Source organism: Papaver somniferum, chromosome 4, assembly GCF_003573695.1.
Source record: "Papaver somniferum cultivar HN1 chromosome 4, ASM357369v1, whole genome shotgun sequence".
Taxonomy (NCBI): domain Eukaryota; kingdom Viridiplantae; phylum Streptophyta; class Magnoliopsida; order Ranunculales; family Papaveraceae; genus Papaver; species Papaver somniferum.
Genome location: NC_039361.1, coordinates 11,320,888 through 11,336,249, shown reverse-complemented (window position 1 = coordinate 11,336,249; position 15,362 = coordinate 11,320,888). Strand labels below are relative to the sequence as shown.

General features: G+C 36.1%; 1 protein-coding gene across 1 annotated transcript; it reads left to right on the top strand.

Annotated features, from left to right (window-relative positions):
• Nucleotides 1–11,952: 11,952 nt before the first annotated feature.
• LOC113271998 (serine/threonine-protein kinase prp4-like) lies at nucleotides 11,953–15,199 on the top strand. The gene is made up of 4 exons (XM_026521916.1): nucleotides 11,953–13,504; nucleotides 13,613–13,707; nucleotides 14,369–14,494; nucleotides 15,011–15,199. Exons 1-4 carry the CDS (start codon nucleotides 11,953–11,955, stop codon nucleotides 15,197–15,199), a joined length of 1,962 nt encoding a protein of 653 aa, XP_026377701.1.
• The last annotated feature ends 163 nt before the right edge of the window (nucleotides 15,200–15,362 follow it).

Sequence of the window (15,362 nt, the reverse complement as noted above, 5' to 3'; positions counted from 1 at the left end):
TTTTTTTTTACTAAAACTCGTATTTTTTACATATTTGATATATTTTTTTTACTCTAAAATATTTTTCTACCTAGATAAATATTTTACCATGAAAAAAAAACGAAAAAAATATGCGTACTGAGTACCCGTTTGGCACTAGTCATACGGGTACTCAGTACGCGTCTAGTGTAGGGAAGGGATGAGAGGGCACCATAGCAAGATTACCTTTCAAGTTCCATCCCCTCCCTTCATTTGAGGATAGGGAAGGGATGAGGCCAACCATAGTGCTAGCTCTTATATAATTGATTGAACCCTAAAAATCATTCATGAAATCGGCTTATATAGCGATAAAAGTTGGTCAATTTCAAAAGACATGTATCCAATGATATCAATCAAATAGTTCAAGGAATGTAAGATTAGGTCGATTTCAAATGATATTTAATGATATCGAAAGAATTTGAGGTTGCTAGCCAGAATGAAATTAACATATGTACATTTAGGGTTTTGTTTGATATCCCTACTAAATCGACTAGGTCGCTAAGCATGATATCACCAATACAAATATTTTCAGGGTTCTATTTGAGATTTCTACTCAATCAACTAGGTTGCTAAAAAGGATATGACCAAATTATGTGAATCTCAAAACATATCAAATTACAAGATTGATGGTGGGTTTGGATGTAGAATTTTAAAGGTGGAACTCATGGGTCCAGGGGATTTGGTAGAATTACGTTTCCATCTGTATGTTTGGTTGCCCGAATTCTTGGAATCATGTTTCTTACGGGATTCAGTTTTTTGGCAAATCCTCCATATCTCCGTATGGAGTCCGACCCCTCCCCCCTAAGATTTGATGGGAAACCTATCAAGGGATTAACATACTTTTTTTAAAAACTCTAAATCTCATATATATATATATATATATATATATATATATATATATATATATATATGTAATTTTAAGATTTGAGTGTAATGCCAAACAGTACAAAGACGTATTGAGTTACCAAGTACAAAAAAACTCTATAAATCCTAGGATTTATATTGAGTTACCAAACACACAAGGAATTTACATGATTCTCAGAATTTGTAATCCCATGGGATTATAAATTCCTGGAAACGGTGAATTCTGCAAACAAACCCATGTGTGGATGGAAGCAATTTTAGTAGTTCATTGGTAGATTTAGAGTTCCGACATATCAAACAATTTCTAGCTCCTTTGGATAATTGTTTATTAGAACTGCCTTGTGTAAATCATATATCGACTTAGGTCTATCTCACCTCGTCACATATCCATGGTATCAAAAGAATTAATGAAATCTATATCGTCATAGATCAATCCCAGTGCATATTTCGATAAAATAAAAACAATTCAAATGATTTTATTAAAATAGTCGATCCCTCAGCATATTCTAATGAAATAGGAAAAAAGAATTCGAGGAATTAATATCAACACAAGTCAATCTCATAATATCTTCCAACATAGTTTAATCTCAAAGCATATTCCAGTGAAATAGTAAGAATTTGAGGAATCACTCCGAACAACATACACTTATATCTCTCGAATAATGTCCTCAAACTGGACGACATCTCAAGATTTTTCTACTTTACAGTTTTTCTCGTTAACAAACATTTTGATGTCTTATTTCCAAAATTACATATTTTCTCTTATCTTGTACAATTTACTCGTTATCTTGTTACTTTTACATCCATTCCATGATTGTGCATATTTTATTAATTATACATGAATTATCTTTAAGAGAATTCTTTACAAATTTTCTTATAAATTCAATATTTATGTTTTTATTTTATTTTATAGAAATTCAATTTTTATGTTATTTCTCGGCCATTTTAGCAAATTATTCATATGTTTATCTTATTGTTTTTTTTCTGATTTCAACAAAATTAATTTGTTTATTTCTAAGTTTTCTGGATTCGATATATGTAAATCTCAATTGGATGATAATAGTCTATTTGTTCTATTTTGAGATGTAAAGAAAATCCAACATAAATAATTATTCTGGCGTCACTTTCTCATATAACATAAAATGGACATGTGATTCGCTGGAATAAGCGAACAAATAAAAAACGTGCGAATGGGGGATATCAAAGCTAATTGGTTGATATGAATTACTTCCCCCAACCAAAGGTGTCTGCTAAGGGGTGTTTTTTTTGGGGGGGGGGGAAATACTAAAGTACCCTTCCCTCAAAAAAAAAAATCAAAAAACAAAATCATATCCCCCGTTTCCATCTCCACTTCTTATTAATCTCTTTTAGGTTAAATCTTTGAAACCCAAATGTTCCCCATTCCATTTCAAATTTTAGATTTTCCCCACTCCCTTTCAAATTCTCTTCTCCTTCTCTGCCAGCTCCTCACTTTGAAAACAATTTATTTTTTTTCACATTCGGAAGTGATGAAGACCACGCTGGAAGTGATGAAGACCATGTCCGAAATGATGAAGACCATGCCGAAAGTGATGAATACCATGCCGGAAGTGATGAAGAACATGTCGGAAATGATGAAGGGCATGCCGGAAGTGATGAAGACCATGCCGGAAATATATTTTTTTACATTGCCGGAAGTGATGAAGACCATGTCGGAATTGATGAATTCAATGCCGGAACTAAATGCCGACATGCTCGATATAAATCTATCATTTCCGGTATTCAAGTGAAAAAAAATCAATTTTCTGGATACTTTTCATCATGTGTCGGCATAGAAATTTAAGCAACATACTATGCCGGCATAGGTACCGGCATGCTCGAGAATTAACTGACTGTGCCGGAAGTGGACTGATTAAAACAAAAAGAAATAAGTTTTGAAGATCAAAACCAGAAAACATTTATGAAAATTTCCAACAAATGCCGGCATGGTTTTTCGGTTGAATACAATGCCGACACCGATCTATTTCACCGATAAGAATGAATCTTCACTTGACGATTTAATTTACGAGTAGATTTTCAAAAGCAGAAAACGAGTCGCGCTTCGTTCCACAATTCAAGCACCTGGGCTCAAACCATTCCATTTTATAGAGCGTCAGTGAAGGCATCTTTTTTAATTATGCAACGGTGATGCATTTAAACGGATTTTTTATATATATTTTTCATACCTGTGTATTCTTAGTTTTTAAATTTCAAGTCACCCAAACCAGTGATATTTAAATGACACTAAGCTGCTAACTCCTTTCAAAGAACATGGAATAGATAAAATATCTAAGCATCAATTTTTAGAAGCAGAGACGTTTGAAAGCAGAGACAAACCACTATACAAAATAAAAACAGATATAACATGATCAACTCTCGATAAACTTAAGTCATATCTACACCACCATGGACCGCGATTGTATGCTTTCTCTAAATAATTACGAATTTGACCGACTTCCAGGTGAATTTTGCTTGAGATATTATTACAATTCGGTCTAAGAGAATCATATATTATAATTGTCTTCTCCTTTACTTGAATGGAGAATGCGACCCAGTGAATCTCTTTAATACAAACTACACCATATACGACATCAACCTTATCCCAAGAGGGTAAATGCCCACTAGGTGGTAAACCACGACGTCCTGCTAACCCAGTTCTCAATCTGTCAACTTTGGCAAAATCACCATCCGCATAATATTTATGTTTCACGAGCAAGGAAGCTCAGTCACAATGTATTCATGCAATAATATAAAGAAGTAGAAAATGTCCAATCTATTCTGCACAAAAACTTACCGGTAAGTGAGTTTCAAAGTATGAACAGGTACCAGTCGATTTGTTAGAAGGAAAAGACTTGTGCAAAAGCACCAATGCTTTGTCAATAATCTACAGGAAGACCATAAACATATAACTTCTCACAAAAACTAAGCCCCGAAATCAGTGTGAATTCTTTCTTTCCAAAGGAGAGTTCTTTTCCGCAAACCATTACGTGCATTTCTTCGCGATTAATCTTACCACCTTCATCACCCATGCAGATCTGCCTAGCCAATAAAGAAAATGAAATAAGGTCCCAGCAAATGTTTGTACGGGCACGTCCAGTAAGGGACCAATTTCAGTTGACCTAAATTTCTCTTGCTCAACAGGAGACAGCAGCTCACACACACTCAATAAAACCCTCGGGCTTGAGTAAGTTGTTACTTTGCAGGTACTGTTCCTGTACCTGGAAGGGTAAAGATACATCCTACAATATAGAAATAAATAGTTACACCAACAACAACATACAAGTTCTTAGAATTAAGTATTTAAGACGGGCAAGCACACACATTAAAAAGATAAATAGTTGCAGATTCCAACTAATCCAATAACTGCGGCCAACAAACGGACGTTCTAGTTTCCGCTTACAAGCGGCTTATACCAAATACACCTAGAAAGAATAATGCAGAAACATGGAAAAAAGAGGATTTACATAGAGGCATATAATTTTCATGTTTCTTATTGAAGAGTTTAAGTATGTATAGGATGGTCAGCAGATGAAGGAAAAGGCACAAGGAGCTGCTGATGCCATCAAGGATGCTACTGGAATGAAGAAATGAACATTCCAATGAGCATTATCAACCTAACCAAGAATAAGATCAAGTTTTTGTTTTCATTAATTAGCCTACACCATCATATTTTAATTGCTCGCAACTGTGTTTATTAGTTTAGATAATAAGCTTGCATTCGCTGCTTGTGAACTAGTGTTTGCAACTGGGTATGATTCCATTTCATTTTGCCTTTCCTCTAGAGCAATAAATTCTTCCTAAAGTTCTCGCAATTCAGTCATTGTGATCGTATTCTTGACTCTGAAAATTTGGATATGCAATAGGTTGGTTGCAAACATAGCATTGATAAATGATAAGATATCTCTCATCCACACGACCATCCATTTCGCTACACATACTCCTCCATCTTTTAGTTAGGTGCTTCAAACTTTCGCCAATCCTTTGTTTTAATCCAAACATGTCTTCAATACCAGGTCGCGAAGAATTATTACTTATATTTTCCCCCAGGAATGTAGTCTGCAAATGATTGAAGGATGTTATTATATTCTTTGGTAGACCTTCGAACCATTTTAACGCCTCCCCTGTTAAGCTGGATGCAAAATACTTGCATAATACGGCATCATGATTTTCCCATTGTAACATGCACCTCACATAGGCTTTAATATGTTGAATTGCACAAGTTGTTCCATCAAAAATGCTGGTTAATGCGGGCAAATTTCATTTCGGAGGTATTCCTCCTAGTTGTACTTCCCTTGTAAATGGAGTTTTCGCAGCTTCTTCTATAGCTTCATCTAATTGTCTTCTGCCTACCTCTCCTCTATTATTTAGCATTCCTCGCATTTCTTCTAATTCTTTCAAGATTTGTTTATTTACACCTGAATTTTGATCCATTGGTCTTTTTAATTTCGCCTCCATTCTTCTCCGTTCATGTCTTTCTTCTCTCGCGAAACTTTGCATTTCTTCTTCATCATCCTCATCTCGTCTTCTTCTGCGATTTTCTTCCTCATCTCTATCTTGAATTCGTATATGATGATGTCTCTCATTTTCCCCTCCATGATTTTGTTCATTTCTCATCAATTCCATTCGCTGTCTTTTAGCCATCCTCTGTACTCTATCATACTATTCATTGATATTACCGTTATTCCAGTTTTGTGTTCGTCTTCTTTCTCGATTGTCGTGATTGTTCTGGAGAATTGTTTCCTGAAGCTCTTGTTCTTCCATTTCCGCTGTCAATATTTCACGTTCGCAAATTAAACTTGCTTGTTCAGCGTAATGTCTTTCAATTTCTTCTTCAATCGTTTGTTGATTTCTTTGAGCTTCTCTATCATGTAAAATTCTCATTTCTTCCTCTCGATTCTATCTTGATTATTTCGTCCCTGACATTGTCCATTCTCTTGATTTCTATCATTTTGCCTATCATCAAAAGTTTCATTTTGTGGAATGTAACGATCATCAGTCCTTTCTCTATCTTCGCGATGTTCTTCATTAGGATTTGATATTTCTTCTCGAATATTATTTCCAGCATTAGCTGTGGGTGATTTTCGCCTCATCTCTCTTCTAGTCGATCTTGAATATGATTTTATAATACTTCTCGATCTTGTACTCTGTAGTCTCATATTTTCCATCCTCAATTCGTGATTTTTCCTTGTTAGATTTGAACGTTCTTCTGCCTCAGCTCTTCTTTCTTCATGTATTCTTCGTCTCAACGTTTCTAACGCTCCAATTTCCTCATCTCCATGAATTATTCCTTCATCTGCTTCTTGATTTCTCTCTACTTGTCTATGGTTTCTGGTTTGCTGCTCTTCTTCTACTTCTTCTGCGGAATTTGATTACCAAGTGTGTATACTCACCTTATCATAATCTATATTCCTTCCTTGTACCAGTGTTTGCTGAATTGGTGGTTGAATTTGATTTTCTCCATTATTTCTAATTCTTGTAGATTCTCCCATTTCACTTCTTTCCCTTCCAGCAATTCTTTTGCTTCTTCTAACAGTAGTTGGTTGGTATGATGTATTTCTTCTTCTAGCCATTTCTTCAATATTAATGAATTGCAAGAGATTATGTAAAATTCTTAACCAATTCTAGAAAAAGTAGGGTAGCAATGAATGCGAAATCTCTCAACCAATGGGAAGCGATTCTGAAGAAGGAAGAAATGGCAACTTTGTCTTTTGTAACTCCTCACTCCAAATCTTCACAAATCTCAATATTAATCTTCAATTTTTTCTAGAATAATCTTCAATCTTCAATCCTCCCTGTTTCGAGCGCCATTATGTAGTTGCAGGAAATCCTACACTACACCCCTCACAAGATTTCATTAACATTCAACTCATTTTTGGATTAACAATCTTAATTTTATTGATCAATCTTTGAACAATCTTACAAGAAAAGATAAAGGAATCAAGAATAACCACTGCTCTAGATTTTCTCTCTCCTATTTACTTGCTTTTCACTCAAAAAAGATCTCCCTCTTTTCTTTACCACTGAACGGCTATTTATAAGGAATTACATAGTGGATGACAGCTAATATGTCCTTTATTCTCGGGTACGGCTTGCGACATTCTCGCAACCTTACAAATGTTAATCTCGCAAACTCTCTTATTTTCGCAGGACCATCACATTTTTCTCATGATTTTAGCTGACGTCATTTATAATGTCATTTCTGAAATTGTTCTGCGACGCTGTTGTGTTGTTGATAATTTCGCTGAGGAATTATTGCTGCGAGATTCTGATCCTACAGAATGGGGGCTGAGTTGCTTTAAGATGAATCCGATCCTAATGTATAAACTTGAATAGTGAAACTACTAGCCATTTGACAATCGACAATTCTAACCACTTTGTAATCGTCAATGTTGCCATCGTAACCAAATCCATATCTAACTCCAAAATAACCATTAATTACTGGTATTTTCTTAAATTCCCTAGTAGATGGACTCCATATACAAATGTTATTTTCCTTGCTACAATCGAAGGGTGTACTATTACTCGTATAGCTTCTTGAAATAAGTAATAAGCAAAGCAAGCCATTACAAGGACCAATAATACAAATTGTTGTGCCTACCTTGGCAGTTTCCTCATATTCGAAAGGGTTATCCTTCAGAACAGTCACGCTATGTACATATTGACTTGTTAAATCTGACGACGATAATAATGAAGCGTAATCTATGGAGTATATCAAGTTGATAGGGTTCATTATATTCCTATCATACTCACTAAACATGAATCTGGGGTTGTTTCTTTGGACATTGAGGTGAAACTTAATAAAATTAGGGATACATATCAGATTACGCCAAAGCTTGAATACACACTTACATGTTAGGATGGACTTCACTGGTAACCTCACGAGGATGATTGCATGGATTTCTTCGGGTAGGCTTGACAGTGACATAGTTTCTTTTTGTCATAAGGATGTAGGATTCTGATGCGCAACATGGAAATTAGGCTGTTTATATAGACTTATGAAACCCTAATTTACAAAAAAAAATAGTAGGAATTACTGGCTAGTCCAGTTCTAGCAGACCCAGTTAATGGCTAGTCCACCCGTGGAAAAGATTTACTCTCTAGTCCAAAAACTTCATGGAGACTATAAAGTGTATTTTATAAATTCTTAAAACACCCTTCCAGGTCTAATTAGTATCAACACATGTAAATGTTACTAGTAGTATGTTACTACATACTAGTAATATCAATACGGTGATACTACATATTAATATGTATTGTACTAGTAGTAACAAAATATCTTATTGTTACTAGTAAATTATGTAACTACTTTACTATACTAAACTAGTATACTAGTATACTACTATATTATAGTATACTAATAAACTAGTATACTAGTAGTAAAATATGTAGTATCAATACATAACAATTTTTTTTGATATGTAGTATCAATACATAACATACTACATATCAAACATACTACATATCAATATATAGCATACTACATATCAATATTTAGTATCAATACATAACATACCACATATCAATATGTAGTATCAATACATAACATACTACATATCAATATATAACATACTACATGTCAATATGTAGTATCAATACATAACATACTACATATCAATATGTAGTATCAATACATAACATATTACTACTAGTATACTAGTTACTACTAATATACTACATACTACATATGTTATTACTACATACTACTACTAGTATATTACATACTACATATGTAATTACTATATACTACATACTAGTTACTACTAATTACTACTAGTATACTAGTATATATTAGTAGTATACTAGTAGTACTAGTATATATACTAGTACATATCATATGTAATATGTAGTAACATATGTATTATTATACATAATGTTATATACTAGGTTTAGTAGAGTAATTTTACTCTTTTCAAAACTTTTTTGGATTAAGGAGTAAATATTTTTTGGCGCTGGACTAGTCAGTAACCCGGGTCGGATTTTCTGGACTAAACAGTAAATCCTTCAAAAAAATATCTCCCCATTATCCCGGATATGGGTCGGAACAAAGTAAGGGCAACTAGAGTTTCACAAAAACTAAGCCAATGGCCATTTGGCCATGTTAGGAATGGTTTTCACTTATTTCTTCCCATTTGGGGTGTTGAGAAACAAATATTCACGATTTATAAAGGGGATACCAAATCCCCAAACATATCTTGTATGAACCTTGTTGCATGTATCTAAATCCTTTACTACCCATTCAAAAATTAAATCATCAACCCCAGTGAAATTGCGGTCGGACTAAGGGTGCACACGGTACGGTTCGGCTCGGTTCTTGCCGAGACCGAGTACCTGTACCTTACACCCTTCGGTACCAAAAAAATGGACCGGTCCCGGTACCGAGTACCTCGGTTCCGGTTCCATTTTGGACCGGCCGGTTCCGGTACCGGTTCCGGTTCCATTTCAGGGAAAAAAAAAAAAACAGAAACCTACTGCCCTGTTTTTTACTTTTTTACCTATTTTTCAATATCTCAAAGCAACAACTAATAAGTAGCAATATTAATAGAAAACCAAACAAACAATGTCTTGAAAATCTTAAAAAAGAAGTAGCAGTAGTCACAGACACACACTAAGTCTTGAAAATGAGAAAATCTGATAAAAGAACAACTAGCAGTCTAGCAGTGCTGTAGTAGCCTTGAATATTGATCTTCTAATCCATGTCAGCAACACTTGTGGTGTCATCATTGTTGATAGGACCAAGTAACGCTGCAAAAAAAAAAATAATAGCAGTTAGTAACCATTAGACTATATCTATTACTGCCAAACATTGTTCTAAGCATAACTGCATAAGCATAAGTGTTTCATTGTTTTGCAGACTTGGAGAAAAGATTGGAGAGTTAACTACAGTTCAGACTCTCTTTATTCAGGCCAAGTTATCACCTATGTGCAACAACATACACTAATCAACATGTATAATTTGAATGTATCCAAGCCAGTTGCACTTTTCAGTTACCTGGATGAAGATCCGAATTTCAACAAAAATGGAAAGCTATACAGTATTACCTGGATGAAGAAAATGGATACAATTGCTTAGTCAAACTCCAAATCTCTAAGATAATCAAATGCATATAAGACTATATTATCCAAAGTGAGCCCAGTAGATCAATATTACCTCATCACATCTATTGCATTCTATACAAAAGTACAAAAAAAATTAACAATACTTAAGAATGCAACAATAAACACAAAGTTCAATAGATCCTTGTTACAATTCCAGTGGAATTAGAATCATAATAGACAACACATTTCCAGAATTACATGTAATAAGTAATGAGTTACCTGTCAAAGCTTTATACTTGGAACCTGTCACACCAAGTAGGCATCTCAAAAACTCAACAGCAAAGCCTTATATTATAAGCTTCTGCTATGTGAATCATACAGAAACAGAAATCCTTGTTACTTCTCAAAACTAAACATGGGTAATTGAAACAAACCCACTCTATAAAACTGATTGATCTTCATCACTTACATTTCCATTTGATTATTAATTAAGATTTGCACAGAAATAAACCCACTTCAGATGCTCAAAACAGTCATCATCAGCTTCAATAAAATCATTCTTAATAACTCTTCAATTTGATTTTTAATAAAGACTTACACTAATAATACTGATCTAATCTACCTTTTCTTTCTCCCATTTATAATCATCCCAAACCCTAGATTTCACTCCAATGATTCACACCTCAATCGTCACCAGAATCGCAAGACCCATCTAGCTAAACCAAGACGCAATCTAAAAACCTAACTAAACAAATTTAGGTTAGTTAAAAAGATTATGATTCAACAAAAAATACCACAGATTCGTCCTCTCAGTAATTAAAAAACATTTTAAAATAGCCTTTAAGCCGCTACTCGCTAGAGAAAACAACAATCCGTTAATCTCAATCACAGATTCAGTGATTCACAGACATGCATACAAAAATTAAAATCAAAAAATTAAAAATTGCTTACCACCGGAATTGTTCTTCTAATTTTCTTCACACCGGAATTAAAAACGAAGAAACAGACGAAGTAATACGGTTTGAACTTTTAATCGTTTGATTGAAGGTTAACAGAGAAGATGAAGATCAGAAGAAGGGGAGAATTTCTTCTCCTTCTCAGAGAGAAGTACTGAGAAGAGGCGAGAAAAAAATTAAGGGAACTGAAACCCTAAGAATTTCTTCAGAGCTTATATACCCCCTATTAATCCAACGGCTGAGACAGATCCCTTATCCCCTAAATCTAACGGTCACAATTATTTGGGACTTCGGTCCGGTACGGGACGGTTCATGTGTTGGACCGTGTACCTGTACCCCCAGAGCTCGGTTCCTATTTTTGGGACCGGTACTTGTACCTTGTACCTCGGTTCGGTCCAAAATCAGGTACGGTTCCATCGGTTCCGGTTCGGTCCGTCGGTCCGGCTCGGTTCCTGTGCACCCTTAGGTCGGACTCATAAGCATGGTGCATCACAGTAAAATTGCGGTCGGACTCATAAGCATGGTGCATCATTCCGGTTACTGTGATTTGAGCAAAAGATTCTGTATTGTTACCAATGATTCTCGTAACATGTAAATTGAATCCTGCTTGTCCATTGCCATTGGGAATTGTTGCCTTACAACAACTATTACCAACACAGGGAGATGGGATATACCTATGGATCCGTCGGTACAAACAGATGAAGAAAACCCTCCTTATATAAAACCTTAGACATATTTTTGACCCAATGGCAAGCGTTGGAATAGTACGTCTGTAGAGATTTGCTGTTTGGTAATTGAGTCCCGCTCTCTACAGAAATATGCTAGACTTTCAAGTTCGAAAAGTTTCCTTGTGCGACTCTTGTTAAATTTTGATTGGACCTTTATGTCTTTGTTTTGAGCCCAACAAGATTAACCGATTAAATAAAGAGAAAGAGAGAAAGAGGCATTACAGGGGGATGTTCAGGAGAGGGATGCGAAAAGGGAGACGGAGAGGCATGGCAGCGGAGACACTCGCGAAAGGGAGAGGCGTGGCTGCAGGGGTATGGATTGGAATCGGGACATGGAATGTAGAGGAAAGAAGGATATTAGGCATCCAGAATATGAAGAATCAGAACATTGTGATGAAAGAACAAGATATGCAGAGAAGGATATTGCTTGTGAGGAAACTGTTGAACTGAAACATTCTGAACTGGAAGAGGAAGAGAATATTGATAGAGTTGAGGAAAGCAGAAAAAGAAGGCAAGCGATTTTGGAAAAATACAAATGTAAAAAACTGGAAGTACAAAATCAGGTTGAACCTCAAATTGAGGTCCCAGAGAAAGAGGAAAAGGCTTCTCTACCTGTAGACGAGGTATTGTTCCCGGGGCACTCTTCTCTCACTATTAGTATTGTTCCTGAACTTTCAGATTGTAAGGATGTTGGCACTGATGTTGATGGTGTTGACTCAATATTCTCAGAAGGGAAATCGCCGGTACAAAATGTAACGTCGGTCTCTGAGAAGACTCAAGGTGCTGAGGGAGTGGATGGTGGTGCTTTGAAGGGGAAAGGAGATGGTATACAAGTGAAAAGAAGTGGGCCCAATGATAACTGGGATAATAAACATGGACATTATATCTGTAAGCATGGAGATATACTTGTCAACAGGTATGATGTCACTGCTGTTCTTGGGAGTGGTGTTTCTTCCACTGTGGTTCTTGCCAAGGATCTCAAGGCCAGGAAACATGATCCAAAAGAAGTTGCCATAAAGATCATACACAGTAATGACATCTTGAGCAAGGCTGGTCAACTAGAGCTGGAAATATTAAAGAGGCTAGCTACTGCAGATCCAGAGGATAGACGACACTGTGTTCGATTACTCTCAAGTTTCAGGCATCGGAATCATCTTTGTTTGGTTCTTGAATCACTTGATACGAGTCTACGTAAGGTTATAGATTTTCGTCTTAAGACTCATGGCACCGGTCTTAAGTTAGCTGCAGTGAGGGCTTACGCGAAACATCTGTTTATCTCATTAAAGCATCTAAAAGAGTGTGGCATTCTGCATTGTGATATAAAGCCAGACAACATGCTGGTTGACAAGGCGAGAAATAGTCTGAAAGTTTGTGATTTCGGTGTTTCTATGTTTGCTGGGAAAAACGAAATCACACCATACCTCATCAGTCGCTTCTACCGTGCACCTGAAGTAATTCTTGGTCTGTCCTATGATCATCCTGTGGATATCTGGTCTGTTGGTTTCTGTCTGTATGAGCTGTACACAGGGAAGTATCTTTTTCCTGGTCGATCAAACAATGTCATGCTTCGGCTCCACATGGAATTAAAGGGTGCTTTTCCTAGAAAGATGCTCCAAAAGGGAGCTTTCACCAATCAGCATTTTGATCAGAATCACAATTTCCTTTCCATTGAAGAGGATCCTTTTACTAAGAAGGCGATAAAGAGGGTAATTTTCGACTTTAAGCCAAAATGTATTCGCACCAGAATAACAGGCTCACGTGGTGAGGACCCGAAGATGTTAACTAATTTTAAAGATCTACTAGATAAACTGTTTGTATTGGATCCTGACAAAAGGATGACGGTAGCTCAAGCATTGGCTCATCCCTTTATCTCGGCCAACTGTAGTAAGACTTAGATTTTCTGGCTCCAGAATGCTGTTGAGCTAGATGCATGCACATTATAATCTTCCATAATCACTTTCAATGGGTTTGTCTTTATTTTTTCTGCTCTAGGTCGAGAACGGAAATATTGTTGCTGTAGACTTTCCTGTTTGGCGGAAGATATCAAATGGTACACTATTGATTTAAATTTTATTATTGCTGTAGAGGTGAGTGTGGTGGCTTTCTTATACCTTATATTCTTATTTGATGACTTCTTCTCGTCTGCATTAAATTTGTGTTGTTCCTGAATGGTCTAAGCATGCCATTCATTAAGGGTTGGTTTCTTCTTGTTATGAGCCAACCAATTCACTGCTTTGGATGCAAGGCAGACGACCAAAAGAAGGTACCATGATTTTCTTATTTGGCAGTTTACTGTGTCACCCTTAAACTTTTAAATGACAAACTGACAGCTTAACTGCTTAACTATCTTATTATTACAGTGTATGTTCTGAGGGGTTTTATTGTACTCTAAATGATTGGCCTCTTGAAGCTATGGCTTCCCTTTCTAAAATGGTGTAATATTGGTGCTTTTTGTTTTTGTAAAGTCAAATGTGCTCAGAAAAAGTGACCATACAAATATTTTAGCCCTAAGATGATAGCTTTCAGTTTGTTTATATTGTATCAAATGCAAATATTCTGCTTCCTTCCACCTTTCAGATTAATTCGTCGGGCTTGTTTCCTAAAATATTTGGCTCCAATTCCTGTGATGAAAGGCGCATTGCTTAACAGAGCATATTATTCACATTTCTTTCAGTTTGGACTTTTCTACTCTGCTATTTCTCTGACCTTCTGTTATTTGTTTGTTACATTTAGCATCTATGTTTGTAGTCTTTAGATCTCCCTCAACCTACTATACTTTGTGCAGGCTCACCCACAAAACCCGAGTCATGGAGCATTTCTCCCTTGGGTGTTGGAGGCTTGAGCTCTTTGACGAGGACCATAAGATCAGGTCGGGTTGGTGAACCTATCTAAATGGATTGTCTTTGTCTAATTTTTAGTTGGGGTATGTCTGATGAATACACTTTTACTTATATTATAGTTTCTTTTCAAAGATGTTGGACACTTGGAACTGAATTAGGGATGAGTTTTGGTTGATTTGTACCCATTACATAGATCATAGAAAATGAAACTTGAAACTTTTGCGGTCTTTTGATTGTCGATTTATATGTACCTTGGATGGAGTGTTGACTGATGGTTTGTTCTCTCGAGTACCATTTTCAAATCCCTGGAGGCCATTTGGGGATTACTAGTGCAGGTTTATTGGGACTCCAAGGTTGACCAAAAGCCTTAAATTTATTATGATGTTTACTGTTTGAGGTTCTGGCAGAACTGAAGTGAAGCCTTCAAGGGTTGTAGAGCACCACCCAACGAATGCTTTGCCTAAAATACTTTCTTTTCTGGTGGATCATTTTATATTGTTTGTTTCATGCAGCTATGTTTGAGGAATTTTATATTGTTTGTTTCATGCAGCTATATTTGAGGAATATCGCTGATAAAAATGGAAAAGTTTGGGCTGGCGGAGGACGACATAATCCACCACCAGATGCACCTCCAGTTATACTAGTAATTCTTTGCCCAAAATCACCACCACCGAAGAATCAACAGCGCTTAGCATCTCTGTCACCAACGTCTGTGAATACTTCCCACAGAAGCTGTTAGTCTAAACCAGGAAGCTTAAATTTCCTCCCCTTCGCCTCCTGTTTCTCCACCTATGGGAAGAGGATCAGATGCTGTTACTGTTAATGTTGTGGTTTCTAATGATTTTATTTGCGGTTGACTGTTGTAAAACTATGGATCTAATAGTAACTTGGCGAGTACAAAC